Raw genomic sequence first — 16,651 nt, 5'->3', positions numbered from 1 at the left:
CCAAACTCATTTACTAACTTAAAAATATATATCGCGGCAAGGTTCGTTTACATAAGACTTGGACCGAAGCCGCCCACAATCTGCGGTAATCTCGGTGGAGTCATGGCCACCGAGCGCTTCACTTTCCCTCAGGAGCTCCCACGCCTCTAGCGGCTCTGAGTACCCTGGGGAAGGCCTCGAAGGGAGACCGAAGAGACTGCGGCAAGAAGGGAGGACGGCAGGCGCGGGCAGCACCAGGACTTCAGTTCACGACTCCGTTATTACACGGAAAAATGGAACATTCTGCTCCTTCCGCCTGCAGAGAGGAGGTGGGGACAACCCTTCTATCTCGTCTGGGAGAGGCCACACGAACACAGCGACCCGAATCCGGGACGCCGGGAACCGCGTTACGGGAATCGCAGCCGCTCGGAGGGCCTCACCGTCGCCTTCGGGCAGCTGCTGAGCCAATGCTGGCGCGCGTCGGGTCTCGCGGACGCCAATCAGTTTACAGATCCCAAGTCCGGGGGCGGGGCGTTACGGGGCGCCGCGGGGCGGGGTCAGGGGGCGCGTCTCCCCGCCGCGGGAGGAGGGCCGCGTGCCGCGTCTGCGGGAAGGAACCGGGAGTGACCCGAGTCCAGGGCCAGGAGCCTAGAGGCCTGTGGAGCCCGGTGGGGAACGCACGGACGCAGCTGAGCTGGGGGCCGCCGCTGCCGGCTGACGGGCCCGGCCCAGCCTGGCGCCGAGGGGGAAGTGCACTGTGGACACGCGGAGGAGCGAGTCACCGCGGCCTTTAGGTGAGGAGGGGCCGTGGTCGCGTTGAAGGGCCGTGTAGCGGGAGGGAGAGGGCTGCGTCGGGGCGGGCCAGGGGACCTGGCACTCGAGGGGGCCACCCTTCTCCGGGAGAGGGGCTCCCCGACAGCGCGCGCCCCAAACTTCTTGTTATCCCAGCCTGGAAATCCCCACATTCCTTCCTCTCCTTGTTCCCACACCTCCGAATTTGATCTCCAGAACTTTATCACACACACACACACACACACACACACACACGCCCTTCTGGACACACACACACGCGCGACCATACCCCTTTTTGGTTACCAAATCCCCAGTTTTTCCCCAGTCCTCTTTCCATCTCGCCTTAAATTCCACTAGTCCCGCACTTGACCCTTCATTTTCAACTCGGAGGTGAATTTTCTTTCCCCAAAGCTGTCTTTTCATACTTAAATGGTAACGTTTCAACGTTGCTGGAAGTTACACCATACTTATACAATTTCCAAGTTAATGTCTCTTTTCTTCTTTTGATCGCTTACCTGGCCTGGCCGTAATGAACCCCGCATACCACTGTATCGTAAAGGCGCCGAATTCTGTCTTTTTAAATTCTCTCACCCCCTCCCCCAAGTTTAAAGATTATTCCAAGTAGCAAGGTTCTGTTTTTCAGTATTTTTTCAAACTGAAAACAATATCACAGCTTAAAAATAAGACCTCCCACTTTTCTTTTCTTTTTTTCTTCAGAAGGAAACCCATTTCGGTTTAATTTGTGTAGTATAGGGCATTTCAGCGATTATACTGCTTTAAAATAGTTATTTGTTAGAATGCCAGGATGAATATTCTAAAAGATTAGAGTGTTTGATTTAGTCTGTGCTGTAAACAAACCCTTTAGACTATGTGACTGCCAGCTACAAGTTGGAACAACTCTTAATTTGAAATTACTCAGATCATCGTATGAGCTTTTCGCCATTATCATAATTTCTTAAATTCACGTTAATTCCTATTTGGAAGTATTTTTTAACTGTAAGCTGGAATACTACAATGTTAGAATCAACTTGCTATTAAGTTAAATTGTGCTTTCCAGATGTTTCTCTTTGAGGACAATTTTGAACACTTGTTTTTAATTAGAAGTGGAAGAAAAAAATTATAGGATGAAGAAAGTGTCAGAAAAGGAGGATAAATTTCGTAGTACAATTTTTCTTTCACCCCAATTCCATATTATTGACAACACTTGTTTAATTTTCTCATAGGTAATTTAGAATATTATAAATGCACAGCTAATTTAATATTTTCTTAGGTAATGAAAAATGTGTTCAGTTATTTACGAATTGCCGTGTTTTCAGTTCATTTAAAAATTTTCCAAGGGAATTTGCATTTCAGTTCAACGTTAGGGTGGATGTCGATTATAATATACCTGTTAAGTAGGTGTTACAGTACCCACTTTATAGAGAAGGAAACTGAAGCTCAGAGTCCCTGTGAAACCTAGATATATGTAATTGCAAATCCTGTACTCTCAATCAGTCACTGTGTCATGTTAACACATTTTTCATAGAGGATCCACTGCTACAATTTGGTTTGGAACTTAAGAACTCCCCAAAACTCTTCTGTAGGGAGGGTTTTTTTTCTCCCAGAAGCTATTTCAGAGCCGCTTATTTTAATGGGAGTCAGAATTCCCTGGCGCTAATACGTTTGCAACTTGGCTCTTAGAGAAGCATGGAATGTTCTCACAGTCTTCTCCATTTCTTTGATTGCAGAGACATTTTGATCAGAGTTGAAGTTTCTACTGAGCTTTATTATTTTACATAACAAATACTAAGCACTTAGTACTTGCTGTCGGAACATACAGAGATGCATGGGTCGTCCTTAGGACCTTCAAAGAGTTTACAGAAATTGGGTAGACATTTTGTGAAAAATGACAAGGATGCAAGGCAGTTTTAATTATATGCAGAGTGATACAGAAGATGCTATAGGTATTTAAATTAGGGAGTAACCATTTAAGAGTTGAAAGGATCAAAAGATTTAACAGAGGTCAGCCTTGAAACCTGGGTAACATTTGGATAACGGGAAAAATGAAAGGAGCCCATTCCAATAGAGGTATTTGTGGAAAGGGTCAGAAATAATCAAGGTATAGTAATTATCATAGTCAATATATGTGTAATGCTTATTTTCTATCAGTCACTGTTTTGAACACTCTGCTTATATTCATTTAATCTTCATAACCTTACTATTCTTACTATTCTCCTTTTATAAAGAAGGAAACCCAGGCATAGAGAGCTTAATTAACTCTCCCAGTGCCACATGGCTATTAACTGGTAGATCCAGAATTTATACCTAGACAGCCTGGCTTCAGAATCTGAGCTCCTAAGGGTGGTAAATATACTACCTCTTCATATAGTATACTTGAGTGACAGACAGTTAACTAGAATAATATGGCCATTCTAGAAGGTCTTTTAAAACCCACTCTTAATTGTCTGCTGTGTGCTTCAGAGTATGTTAGATTCTCAGGATATCAAGACATATAAACAAAAATTACAATACAGTGTTGTGAATCCTGTTAGGAAACTGTATACGAGTGCATTGGGAGCAAAGATGTTTGTGGGAGTGGGGGGGAATTCCACAGAAGAGATGATGTTTCATCTGAGATATAAAAAGTGCAGAAGAGTTTGGAGAAAGACATTCTAGAGCTAAGGAATAGCATTTGTAAAAGCCCAAACTCTGAAATAGTAAAGTGTGTTAGAGAAAGTCTAGTGGTTTGCTGTGATTTGAGCTTAAAGTCTGTAGGGGTAGCTGGCATGATAAAAGGTAAGACCAAATTGTGTATGGCATGGTGAAGTCAAGTAAAATGAAGAGCTTAAATATTTGCTTTGCATTTGGGAAACTACAAAAATAATTTCAGCATGATCAGAGTAGAAACCAGATTGCTCGCTGTTTTCTCTAGAGCTTGAGGGCAAAATCTGAGTAGAGGGTTTTGGTTTTTTTAGAATAGATTTAAATATTGAAGAAGATAGATCGGGCAGGCACACTGAAACCAAATTTTTAGGTTCTTAAATAGCTGAAATATTTGGCATTATTATTCACCCTTTAAAAAGCTTTTGAGGAAAAGAGTGACAAGTTTAAAGTATGTTTAGAGAGATTTCATCCATCAATAATAATGTTCAGAATGATTTGGAGGGAAGAAAGAGACTAGAAGCAGGAAGGCAGTTATAAGTATTGAGGTGAGCAGTGCCTAAATTAGGTTGGTCATGGTGGAGGGTAGAAAAGAAAAAACAAGTGGGAAGGATCATAAAGGAAAACTGAATAAGATTTGTAACTGAGAAAAGCTAGAATGTAATGGATAGGCAAGAGACAATGATGGACCCCATCATCGTAGGAAATTCAAGAAGGGAGACTTTTTAGATGAGGGAAAAAAAGTACTTTGATTTTTATTTTTTAAAGTGCATGCATTTATGTATTTTTGTGGGCATGAGTATGTGTATATGTGTACATTATTTTTAGACCTGTTAAACTTATTTGAGTCAGAGGCAGAATATCCAGGATGATGATACATAAATTAGGAGAAAGTTCTCATTCAGAATATTTGAAATTATTTTGTGTGAAGGCAGTAGTTGAAGTCATACATTTTTGAAGAAGTTGGTATTTTAAAAGAATAGTAGATGCCAGATACTTTTGGGTACATTCATAGCCAGAAGATAAAACCTAGCAAAGAATTCATTGAAGGAGACAGTAAAGTAAATAAAGGAAAGAATATAACCACATGATATGGTTACATAGAAACCAAGAGATATGAGAAATTCAGAAAGCAGAGGTAGTCAACAATGTGAAATGCTTCAGAAATGCTTGTGATATTGTCACAATGGCTACAGTCTCTTTTTTATTCTATCTAGTATATCTTAGTGAGATTTAATGAGAAGTGTTAACCAATTGACATGAGTAAGAAAGCTACATCTCTTGAAATGTGGCTATAGTATAGATTGTTTTAAAGCTGAAGTATACATATCCATAGCAAGAGCTTCATTCCTTTCAGCACAATAAATCTGTTGCCCTGTTAAAATTTGAATATTCAGCCTCCAAATTTTCATTTGCTCTTGATCCAGATTAATCAGTTTCATCCTTTGCTCTAAGGTAGATTAGTTTTATCATTACTTCTGAATAATGCATTTCATACTGGTCTTCTGCACAATCTGTTTTTGTTTGGATGTTCTGTTGTATGTGTTCCCCTATGCACTCCCCCTAACACAAAATGTTTCAGACAGCACAGCTCTGGTTTGTAGACTGGCATGTTCTGGGATTTTGCCATTGGTAATCTACAGTTATAGCGTCAAAGATGGTGTATAGTTCATGTGTATGCTACTGTCTCTGTCCAGAAAACCTTTACTCTTATTTCATGATGGGCTGTCCTGGACCCTGTCTGAATTGGGTATTCTTTATGCTCCTGTAGCACCCTGTGCATATTCCACCTCTCTAAACTGAACTTAAGGGCAAGAACTGTTTATTTGGCTTAAACTGTATTTTAATGTTTTATTTCTTAAGCTATGGTGAGAACGTGGGTGGTCATCAAAGTACTCTTTAAACCTTTTCATAGATCTCAAACAGTCAAAGATAATTTGTAAAAGACCTGCTCTAACTCTAAGGTCATAAGCATACGCTGTATTTTCTTCTAGGAGTCGTACAATTTTACTTTTGCGTTAATGTCCTTAATCAATTTGGAGTGTATGTGATGAAGTAGGGCTCTTTATTTTTTTGCTTGTGGAGCCAGTTGTCGCAATACTATTTATTAAATAGTCCTTTATTTCCCCAGTGATACCAGTAGCTTTTTTTTCCATAAGATATTAAATTCCTACATATATTTGGGTCTGTTTCTGTACTTTTTGCTTTGTACTTGATTTAATTTTCTATTCCTATGCCAATGCCATGTTTTAATTACTATAACTTGATAGTATATCTTTTTTTTTTTTTTTTTTTTTTTTTTTTTTTTTTTTGCGGTATGCGGGCCTCTCACTGTTGTGGCCTCTCCCCTTGCGGAGCACAGGCTCCGGACGCGCAGGCCTAGTGGCCATGGCTCACGGGCTTAGTTGCTCCGCGGCATGTGGGATCTTCCCGGACCAGGGCACGAACCCGTGTCTCCTGCATCGGCAGGCGGATTCTCAACCGCTGCGCCACCAGGGAAGCCCGATAGTATATCTTAATAGATGGTACATCAAGTATTCTGTTTATTCTTTTTGAAAATTGGCTTTTGGCCATTTGCTAGTATTTTATGTGAAATGTTAAATTGGTTTGTAAAGTAAACCACTTTGCAATTTGGATTAAAATTGTATTGCATTGATATATTAATTTGTGAAGAACTGATATCTCCCCCCCATATATTTATTCCATGATATTTAAGTCTTACTAATGAACTTTTTAGTGAAGTTTTATAGTTTTCTCTATAAACTATTTGCATTGTTCTGATTTAATTGTTTTTCCTAGATATAGTTTAGTTTTTGATGCTGTTGTCAATAGGATTTTTTTCTATTACATTTTCTAACTGGTTATTGCTGAGAGAGGGGTTTTTGGTGATCTTTTGTTCAGCTGTTATGTTAAACTCTCAGTGGTTCTAATAGTTCGTTATTTGATTCTCTTTGTTTTCATATCATCTACAAGTTTTTCTTTTTCCATTTTTGTATCTTGTTTTTTTGTTTATTATATTTTTGTTTAAGCCTTCTAGAACAATGTTGAATAAGTGATGACATCAAGCATCTTGTTTGAATCCTGACCTTAATAGGAATGCCTCTAATTTTTATCTTTAAATATGATGTTTGGGCTTCCCTGGTGGCGCAGTGGTTGAGAATCCGCCTGCCGATGCAGGGGACACGGGTTCGTGCCCTGATCCGGGAAGATCCCACATGCCGCGGAGCGGCTGGGCCCGTGAGCCATGGCCGCTGAGCCTGCGCGTCCGGAGCCTGTGCTCCGCAAAGGGAGAGGCCACAGCAGTGAGAGGCCCGCGTACCACCAAAAAAAAGTATATATATATATGTATATATATATATATATATACATATATATATATATGTGATGTTTACTATAGGTTTCTGATAAAGTACTGTGGCAGCAACACCAAGAGTTGCACTGATAACAGCTGTTAGCATTTATTAAGTATGTAGTATGTGGCAGCTGTATACTACACTGCACTTGGTGTATACTGACTTGTTTAATTTTTTTTTAAACATCTTTGTTGGAGTATAATTGCTTTACAATGGTGTGTTAGTTTCTGCTTTATAACAAAGTGAATCAGCTCTACATATACATATATCGCCATATCTCCTCCCTCTTGTGTCTCCCTCCCACCCCTCTAGGTGGTCACAAAGCACTGAGCTGATCTCCCTGTGCTATGTGGCTGCTTCCACTAGCTATCTGTTTTACATTTGGTAGTGTATATATGTGCATGCCACTCTCTCACTTCGTCCCAGCTTACCCTTCCCCCTCCCCTGACTTATTTAATCTTGACAAAAGTCCTACGAAAGTAGGTGGTGTGGTTATCCTTATTTTACAGATAAGGAAAATGAAAATTAGGGATATTAAATAACTTGCCTAAGATGTTTTACAAAAAGTAGAGGAGCTTGGATTTGAATACAGGCAGTCTGATTACAGAGTCCATCCTCTTATCTACTTCATGAATATAAAGATGGTCTCTTTCAGTCTAGTTTTCTAATACTTTGTTGTTATTTAAAAATTGTAGCTGAACAGTTGTTGAATATTATCAGATGCTTTTCAAGCATCTAGTGGAATGATTGTTATTTTTGTCTTTAATCTAGTAGAAAATATAGTGGATAACATTGGTATCTCTTATCATGTTGAACCATACTTGTATTTTTAGGCAAAATACTTGTTAGTATTTATGGGTTTTTTTTTTTCTTTTAAATGCATTGCTAGAACAAATTTGCAGATGTTTTATTTAGGCTTTTTCACACCAATTCATAATAGTTTGACAATAAGTTTTCTTGTGCAATCCTTGTTTGATTTGGTATCCAAATGACTCTGCAACTTCTGGCCAAAATGGGGAAACAAGGATAAGGTTTACCCTCATGTCTGAAACAACCATAAAACAGAAAAAAATACATAGAACAGTGATAATCAAGACACTGGACACTGGATGATGAAAGGCAATGATCTTGTGAGATGGAAAACAAATGAGGTAGATACTATGATTGAACTAGCATACTACCTTGAGAGAGTTTCCAAACCATGTCAGAGGTTGTCGAAATCTAGGCTAAGCTCAGTGGATACTCTTTGAATTGAAGAAGATGGCTGGAGTTCATAGTACAGAATACTGGGGAATCTTGAAACTCTTGAAACAAGAGAATTCTTGAAAGCTTCAGAGTCCCCTTCAGTTATTTAGCTGAGTGCATGCATATAAAGAAACTGCCGGGACTTCCCTGGCAGTCTAGTGATTGAGACTCCACACTTCCACTGCATCACGTGTGGGTTCGATCCCTGTTCAGGGAACTAAGATCCCACATGTCATGAGGTGCAGCCAAAACAAAGCAAACAAAACAACAACAGCAAAAAAGAAACTACTGAGAAAGAAGCTCTTGAAAGGATTAGAGGTAACAGTGCTTAATATTCCACAGGGTTAGGAATTGTGCCTGTCCTCACCAGCCAGATTGGAAACCATCTTGATTCATGAGACATTGGATAGAGTACACAGAAGGGTCTTGTGTCAGTAGTAGGGAATAATTAGTCTCAGAATAAGCACTGCTCCAATCCCACCCAACTTATCTTTAAAAGCAAGACCTGAAAGGATCAGATTGTTTTCAAGTAAGTTAACTGTGTCCTGGAACAGGACAGGATTCTGTGTTCAAGAATCTTTAATAGGAATACAAAAGTATTCGACACACAACAAGGTAAAATTCACAATGTCTGACATTTAATCAAAAATTAGCAGGTATGCAAAGAAGCATGAAAATATATGTATTAGAGAAAATTCAGTTAATCAAAACTAACCAAAAGCTGACACACGTTATAATTATCAAAGACAGTAAAGCAGTTGCCATAACTGTGTTCTATATGTTCAAAAAGTAGAGTTATGGAAGATATGAAAAAGACCCAAATTAAACTATGCTAGGTATGATTTTAGATACTAGGAATATAGCAAGGAGCAAAACATACAAAATTTCCTACCTCATCTGCTCGCATTCTATTTTTGGGACACAAACAGTGTATTAGTTTCCTAGGGCTGCTATAACAGAGTACCGCAAACTTAAAACAAATTTATTCTTTTAAGGTTCTGGAGACCAAAAGTCCTTCTGAGACTCTGGATAGAATCCATTGCCTCTTCATAACTTCTGGTAGTAGCTGATAGTCCTTGACATACCTTGGCTTACAGCTGCATCACTCTAATCTCTGCCTCTGTTGTCACATGGCATTCTTACTGTGTATTTCTGTCTCATAGCAGACACCAGTCATATTGTAGTAGGGCCCCACCCTACTCCAGTATGACATCTTTTTTTTTTTTTTTTAATAAATTTATTTATTTTTGGCTGCATTGGGTCTTTGTTGCTGTGCGCGGGCTTTCTCTAGTTGTTGTGAGCAGGGGTACTCTTCATTGCGGTGCACGGGCTTCTCACTGGGCTGGTTTCTCTTGTTGTGGAGCACGGGCTCTACGCGCGGTAGTTGTGGCTCTTGGGCTCAGTAGTTGTGGCATGCAGGCTCTAGAGCACAGGCTCAGCAGTTGTGGCACACGGCCTTAGTTGCTCCACGGCATGTGGGATCTTCCCAGACCAGGGCTCAAAACCATGTCCCCTGCATTGGCAGGCAGTTTCTTAACGACTGTGCCACCAGGAAAGCCCCCCGCTATGACATGTTAACATCTAATTACATCTGTAACAGCTTTATTTCCAAACAGGGTCACATTTTGAGGTACTGGGTGTTAGGACTTCAACATACCTTTTGGGGGGCACAACTCAACCCATAATAGACTATAAGCAAAATAAGTTAATTAAATAGTATTTCAGAACAGGGGTTGGCAAACTATGGTCTGCAGACCAAATCCAGCATGCATTTTTTTTTATAAATAAAGTTTTGGGCTTCCCTGGTGGCGCAGTGGTTGAGAGTCTGCCTGCCGATGCAGAGGACATGGGTTCATGCCCCGGTCCGGGAAGATCCCACATGCTGCGGAGTGGCTGGGCCCGTGAGCCATGGCCTCTGAGCCTGTGCGTCCAAAGCCTGTGCTCTGCAACGGGAGAGGCCACAACAGTGAGAGGCCTGTGTATGGCAAAAAAAAAAAAGAAAGAAAAAATAAATAAATAAAGTTTTATTGGAACTCAGCCATGCCAGTTTGTTTACATACTGTTACTGACTGCTTTTGCACTCCAAAAACAGAGTTTACTAGTTAGTTGTCACAGAGACCTGAAGGCCCACAAAGCCTAAAATATTTATTATCTGGCCCTTTACAAGAAATGTTTGCCAGCCTATTTTAGAAGGTTAAGTGCTAATGAGAAAAAAGCAGGAAAGGGAGGATATGCAATATAGGCTAGTCAGAAAAGACTTGTATGAGAAGGTGAATTTGAGCAAAGGCTACAAGGAATTAATCTTTATGTACTGACTTAGAAAGATGTCCAATACGTAGTGTTAAGGGAAAAAAAAGTTACAGAATATTATTGTGATCCCATTTTTGTAGACTGATAAAGTATATATTTATACAATATAAAGTTATATACATAGAAACTTTTGTAAGATTATACACCATATTGTTCACAGTTATCTTGATGGGATTATAGGGGATTTTCATGTGACATATTGTCAATTCCTATTCATTTGAAAGTTTTAAAATAATTATGTATTTTCTTTGCATTTTAAAATACCATTGTTATAGATTAAATTTCTTATATGTTATTAAATTATATTAAAGGTTTAACGTGTGTGAAACAATAGTGGGGGATTCAACTCCTTACCTGAGTTTGAAGTTATCTTATTACATTTCAAAGAGGAACAACCGCTCCTTATGCTAGAATTTAACCTAATACTGAGCAGATTTTTAAATGAATTTTTACGTCTGTGTGCATATAATAATTTGGCAGTTGAGGAGTCAGTAGCCTTAACTTACTGCTAGTGGAAGACAAAAGATATGATTTTGTGTAAGATTTGCTTTAACTGCTTTTGTCAGATTCAACAAAATGTTCCTTTCACATGTCTGTGACATACATGGATATCAAGGAGGTTTGGATTAAGCATGGGGGAGCCAATAATGTTTCCAAGCACGTAGCAAAACTATACTAGGATACTTGAATACTCTTATACAAGTGTTTATGGGAGTGCTTTATGCTGAAACTCAGAAGATATCTAAAATAAGATGCTTTCTTAAAACCTGAAAGACCAGTATGTGGTAGGAATTTAAGTACACATATAAAAAATATTGTCAAAACCATCTTTCTAAACAAGACTCTCCTCTCTCTACAGTGAGACCCAACGAAAAGAGCATGACATTTAGAAGCAGAAGACTTAGTTTCAAATCCCTGCTCTTTCACTTACTAATTTTGTGATTTGGGTAAGTACCTTACCCTGTCTGAATTTTTGTTTTTTCTTTTGTAAAGTTCCAATAATTAATCCCTGCCTTTCCGAACCCAAGAATGTACAATTCCAAGCGTGAACCCTAAAGTAAGCTAGAGATTTTAGGTGACTATAGTGTGTCAGTGTAGGTTCATCCTTGGTGAAATGTACCATTCTGGTAAGTAGTGATGTTAATAATGCAAGAGGCTATACGTTTGTAGGGACAGAGGGTCTGTGGGAAATCTCCTTACCTTCCTTTCAATTTTGTTGTAAACTTAAAACTACTGTTAAAAAAAAAAAAAAAAAAAAAAACTTAAGAAAAATAATGATCCCTGCCCTATCCACCTGCTTCTCTAGGCTTTTAGGAGAATCGAGTGAAATAATTTACATGAAAGCAGTTTGTGTAATGTGAAATAGTATACAAGTATTAGTTATTATGAATTCATGATTAGTACTAATGGAATACAACAGAGTTGGATAACTTTTTAAATAATTAATTTGATAATCAGTTAATGTAGGCATGACTGACTTTCTGCGAATTTATCCATAATAACACTGCTGTGTATGACATGATGTGAAAGGTACCGTATTGAAATTTCCCCATCTTGATCCCTGCTCAGCTTATTTATTCAACAAATATTACTTTGCCTTCTATTTGGCAGTTGTAATTCATCTACTATTCTACAGTTATAGTAGTACTGTTTCTATAGTAATAAAGTTTATACTGACAGTCTTCCTCACATGCAACATAAATCTAAATTTATTATTCATTCTTTTTCATTCTATCCTAATTTTTTAATCAAATTAGAAGGGAAAAACTCAAAAATCACAATCCATAGGAATAAAAATAATTTATAAAGGGTTAAACTATTAAATATTTACCAATTAAACTCCACTACTTTTTCTCCCGCTTAAAAAATCCATGGAAATTAAAGTAAGAACGAACAGCTATAAGGATAGCTTTGGATTTGTTCTAATTTTTTAGCTAAATCATCCATAAACTTTGTTACTTTAACATTAATAGTCGTGAATTATTTATGATGCATCTTATGCCTCCTTTCAACACATTACCATTTTGAAACCACCATAGTTGAGGAATTGCTGCTGTAGAACAACCGCTCAGTTCTTGGAAAAATCCTTTCCTGTATCTGTGGTTAGTGGTCATGTTTTGGCTTCATAGAACCTTCCAAAATAACATGCAAATTTCAAGGAAAATCAATATATACAATATGTGCTTATAATATATGCATAGAATATTCTGCAAGAGATGAGGAGAAAGGATAGTGCTAATAATAGAATTTTAAATTATCTGCTGTCAACAGAATGAAAGGGGAAAAATAAGCAGAGTACTATCAATTCAATCAATTTTAAAACAAGATAAGCCCCCAAATGAAGTGGACTATATTGCATATAATTTTTAGATAGTATCAGTACTATTGTGTCTCCATCTCTTAGGTTTGGACTATGACATCAAGTTCCTTAATAGATGTTCCTTCATCACATTTCAATGACAATCCTTCAAAAATTAGGAAACATTACTTTCTAACTGTTAAAATGCGAAACCTACCTTTGCCTGTTTTCCTTTTACTTGTGTTTCATGGCACTGCTCACATAAATCTAATTGCTTTGAAGTAATCGTAAATACTTTCATGGGACTTCTTGTTTCAGAGTTTTGTTGTAAGACAGTACATAAATAGAAAGATTGCCAGTTTTCAGAACTATAAGGAAACCTCTCTACAGTGTGAACAAGGTACTTGGTAGGGTAGGTGGTCAGGATAACATGACCACATACCACTCTACCAACATGCTCAGATATTTTTCTGTTCTGTTGTTTTGATGGTAGATTTTTCTACTCTGGGACTATTTAAAGTTGGGAAGTAAGGAATAAAACAGGTGGAGGAAAATGGATCCTGCAACTTAGTTCTTTTATAGCTTTACCTGAGACAGTCTAAACAATTCATTATCAAATTATTTTGTTACAGAGTGACTGTTACCTGGTTAGGGAGTATAAAAGTATTTATATTTCGTAAAATGATACTATGTTACAAGTGTAGTACTATGAGGCCCTCATCAAGAAGTTAGTAGTTTTATCTTGGAGAGATACACATTAAGTATTTTTTATTTAAATTATATTTATTTTCTATTTTCTAAGTACTGAAGCCACAGGGTACAACATTGGAAAAGGTACAAAGAACACACTGTAGAGTCTCCCTCCCACTCTAGTGTCTCAAACAGCCAGTGGCAGCCAGTATTTGAATTTTTATCCTTCTAGAGATGTTTTATGCACATATAAGGAAATGAGTATATGTTTTGCCTTTTTTGTTGTGTTTTTGCCCATAAATAACAAATACACTGTTGTATACCTTAGCAGTGTATTTTAGATATGATTCTATATCTGTACATTTTTTAAATGACTACATGTATACTGTGTTTGGATATGCCATAATTTACCTAGCCCCCTATTCATGAACATTTAGGTTACTTCAGCCTTTTACTATTAAAAAGAATGCTGTAGTGAATAACCTTGTACATGTGTTGTTTTGCTCATATTCATAGGATAACATACTAGAAGTAGAATCATTAGATTCAAATGTACATGTACTTTAATTTTGACTGATAGCACAAAATTGGCCATACACCTTGTCTGGTTAGGGTTTTTGTTTTTAATTGAGGTCTCATTTACAAACAATAAAATTCATAGTTTTAGGTGTACAATTTGATGGGAAGGTTATGCCAGTTTATAACTGGCAGTGTATGAGAATGCCTTTATGTCATATTCTCATAACACTGTTGATAACTTTTAGTTTTTATATTTTTGCCAGTATTCAAGGTGAGAATGATATTGTAATAGTTTTGTTTGTTTTATTATTTTTACTAACTACAACTTATTTACAATAAAGTTCACAAATCATAAGTGTATGGCTCATGTTCAGTATCCCAGAATGCTCCCTTCTGTCCTCCTACCACCTTCCCTCCAAAAGAGAACCACTATTCTGATCTATCACCATAGATTAAGTTAGCCTGTTTTTGAACTTCATATAATTGTCAGTGTCAATGCTGAGGCTTATGATGTGCTTTTAACTTGGTAAAGAACTGCCAAATTGTTTTCCAAAGTGTCTGTATCATCTTGCATTCCTATCTGGGTTGTTTTAATTTTTATCTCACTATGAGTGAGGTTGAAAGTATCATTTCATATGTTTGAGTTACTTGTATTTCCTTCTCTATAAACTGCCTGTTCAGCTCATCTTGCCTGTTTTCTTCTAAACACGCAAGATGAGGTGTTGGAATTTTTTTAGTGATTTGTAGGCATTCTTCATATGTCAGGAGATATTTTTGGTCAGGCTATGAATTACAAACTCTTTCCTCCATTTTGTCAATTATCTTTTGAAGTTGCTAATGCTGGGTTTTGCCATGTAGAATTTTGTCTCTCTGAAGCTCTCAGTCTCACAAAGTATTTGCTAATAGTGCAAGACTTCATAATACAGAAACAGAATTGCTCTTTTAATTAACCTTAAAGTATAAATTATGTTTCCCAGTAATATTTTATGTAGCCATAACTTTAGTGGGAATAAAGAAAAATATTCTGAAGACTTCAACTTGTTTTCTGCGTTCTCATAAGAATTTTACCACCTTTTAGAAAACAGCTATACAATGGAAACAAAAGAGCTTTAGAAATTGTCTGAATTTATTATGTGTAGTAAGAGTAAAAATATTTAAAATAATATTACATGTATCTTTTACAGAAATATCTATGCAAGATGTTGACATTGCAAACTTGGATAGTGCAAGCCTTGTTTATTTTCCTCACCACTGAATCTGTAGGTAAGGTTCATGAAATATCCTACCTCCCAACCCCACAGATTAGGTTTGTGTATTTTTGTATAATTACATAATTAAGCTTATGTTGAATAAATAATTATGCTTATATATTTATTCTTTCTAGGATCATTGTTGAGAGAATGATGTTGTCTTAAAAATGAATTTAAGAAGTAAAAAATACTCTTGATAAATTATAATTTGTATAATTTGAGTTGAAACACTCAATTACTCAGTAATCCTAAATCCTGTTTAGCTATACTAACAGTAACTTTAACGTAGAGAAGGAAAAAAGAGGGTTTTTTTGTTTGTTTTTATAAATAAAGAAATAGGAGATTTGTTAACTTTTAGCAATTCACTCCTTAACCTTCACTCCAAAGGTGTCACCGAGCAGCAGGGTGATTGTGATAACAGAATAAAGAGGTCACCTAGAGCAGTACTGCTCATAACTAGTCCACAGCCTGTCTGAGAACTGGTTGTTATTGGTCCACAATGAGATGAGTACAGAAATTAAAAGTTTAGAAACTCTTTTCACAGTTTTACATAGCCGTGACATCCAAGCATGTGATCAGTGGACTTGTCCCATTGAACATTAATATAAAACAAAAGTATAAGTTTGTGAAAGATTGGGAGAAGAAAACCTAAACTGATCCTTCACCACAGATAGTTTGAGAAGCACTGCTCTAAGTCAAACCCTCTTCAAGTTCAAGAATGCAGCCTCTTTTTAAACATTTGAAATGATACAAATCTTATGTTGAAATTTTTCCTTGTTTCTTTCCTTAGTCTTGAACCCAAATTTTCTTCCTTGTAACTTTTTCTCGTTAATCCTAGAAATCCTTCTATAGTAGGCCCACTTTCTTCTCCCATGTTCAACTCTTCAAGTATTGAAGGACTGCTTTCCTGTGTCTATAACCCCTCTCTTCCCCAAACTAAATTTACCTAATTATCCTAATTATTCTTTTATAGGACTTGGCTTCCAATCTATATGTGCTGATTACCCTCCTGACTCTTCTCTTAGTTTCCCATATCACATTTAAAATATAATACCGGGCTTCCCTGGTGGCGCAGCGATTGAGAGTCCGCCTGCCGATGCAGGGGACGCGGGTTCGTGCCCCGGTCCGGGAGGATCCCACGTGCCGCGGAGCGGCTGGGCCCGGGAGCCGTGCACGCTGAGCCTGCGCGTCCGGAGCCTGTGCTCCGCAACGGGAGAGGCCACAACAGTGAGAGGCCCGAGTACCGCAAAAAAAAAAAAAAAAAAAAAAAAAAAAAAAAATATATATATATATATATATATATATATATATAATACCATCCCACCTCTCCTACTTAAACTATGAAACTTTAACCAGTCACTTAATCTATGTCTCAGTTTCCTGATCTGTAAGATGGGGATAATAACGGTCCCTAACTCCTAGGGTTATTGTGAGAATTAAATGAGTTAATACACAGAAGGCATTTGGGCAGTGCCTGGCCCACAGTAAGAATTATAAAAAGGATAATAATAGTATATTAATTATTATTTTATTATTTTATATATTTATTATTTTATTATTATTATTGAATAAAA

At 37.5% G+C, this 16,651-nt stretch overlaps 1 protein-coding gene across 4 annotated transcripts in view; it reads left to right on the top strand.

The window, feature by feature from the left end:
* Nucleotides 1-513: 513 nt before the first annotated feature.
* IL6ST (interleukin 6 cytokine family signal transducer) overlaps nt 514-16,651 on the top strand; it is a 51,667-nt gene continuing 35,529 nt past the window's right edge. Inside the window, exons 1-3 of one of the 4 annotated variants that reach the window (XM_059061117.2) lie at nt 539-773; nt 11,179-11,266; nt 15,012-15,090. In XM_059061117.2, the coding sequence (XP_058917100.1) occupies nt 15,027-15,090 (64 nt within the window). In that variant the 5' untranslated portion in view covers nt 539-773; nt 11,179-11,266; nt 15,012-15,026. Of the gene's footprint in view, nt 774-11,178; nt 11,267-15,011; nt 15,091-16,651 lie in introns of all 4 variants that reach the window. The other 3 variants (XM_067030985.1, XM_067030984.1, XM_067030986.1) reach the window with 3 other exon arrangements.

This window comes from Kogia breviceps, chromosome 4 (assembly GCF_026419965.1).
Source record: "Kogia breviceps isolate mKogBre1 chromosome 4, mKogBre1 haplotype 1, whole genome shotgun sequence".
Taxonomy (NCBI): Eukaryota; Metazoa; Chordata; class Mammalia; order Artiodactyla; family Physeteridae; genus Kogia; species Kogia breviceps.
The sequence above is the reverse complement of the archived record's forward strand: the minus strand, read 5'-3'. Positions and strand labels throughout refer to the sequence as shown.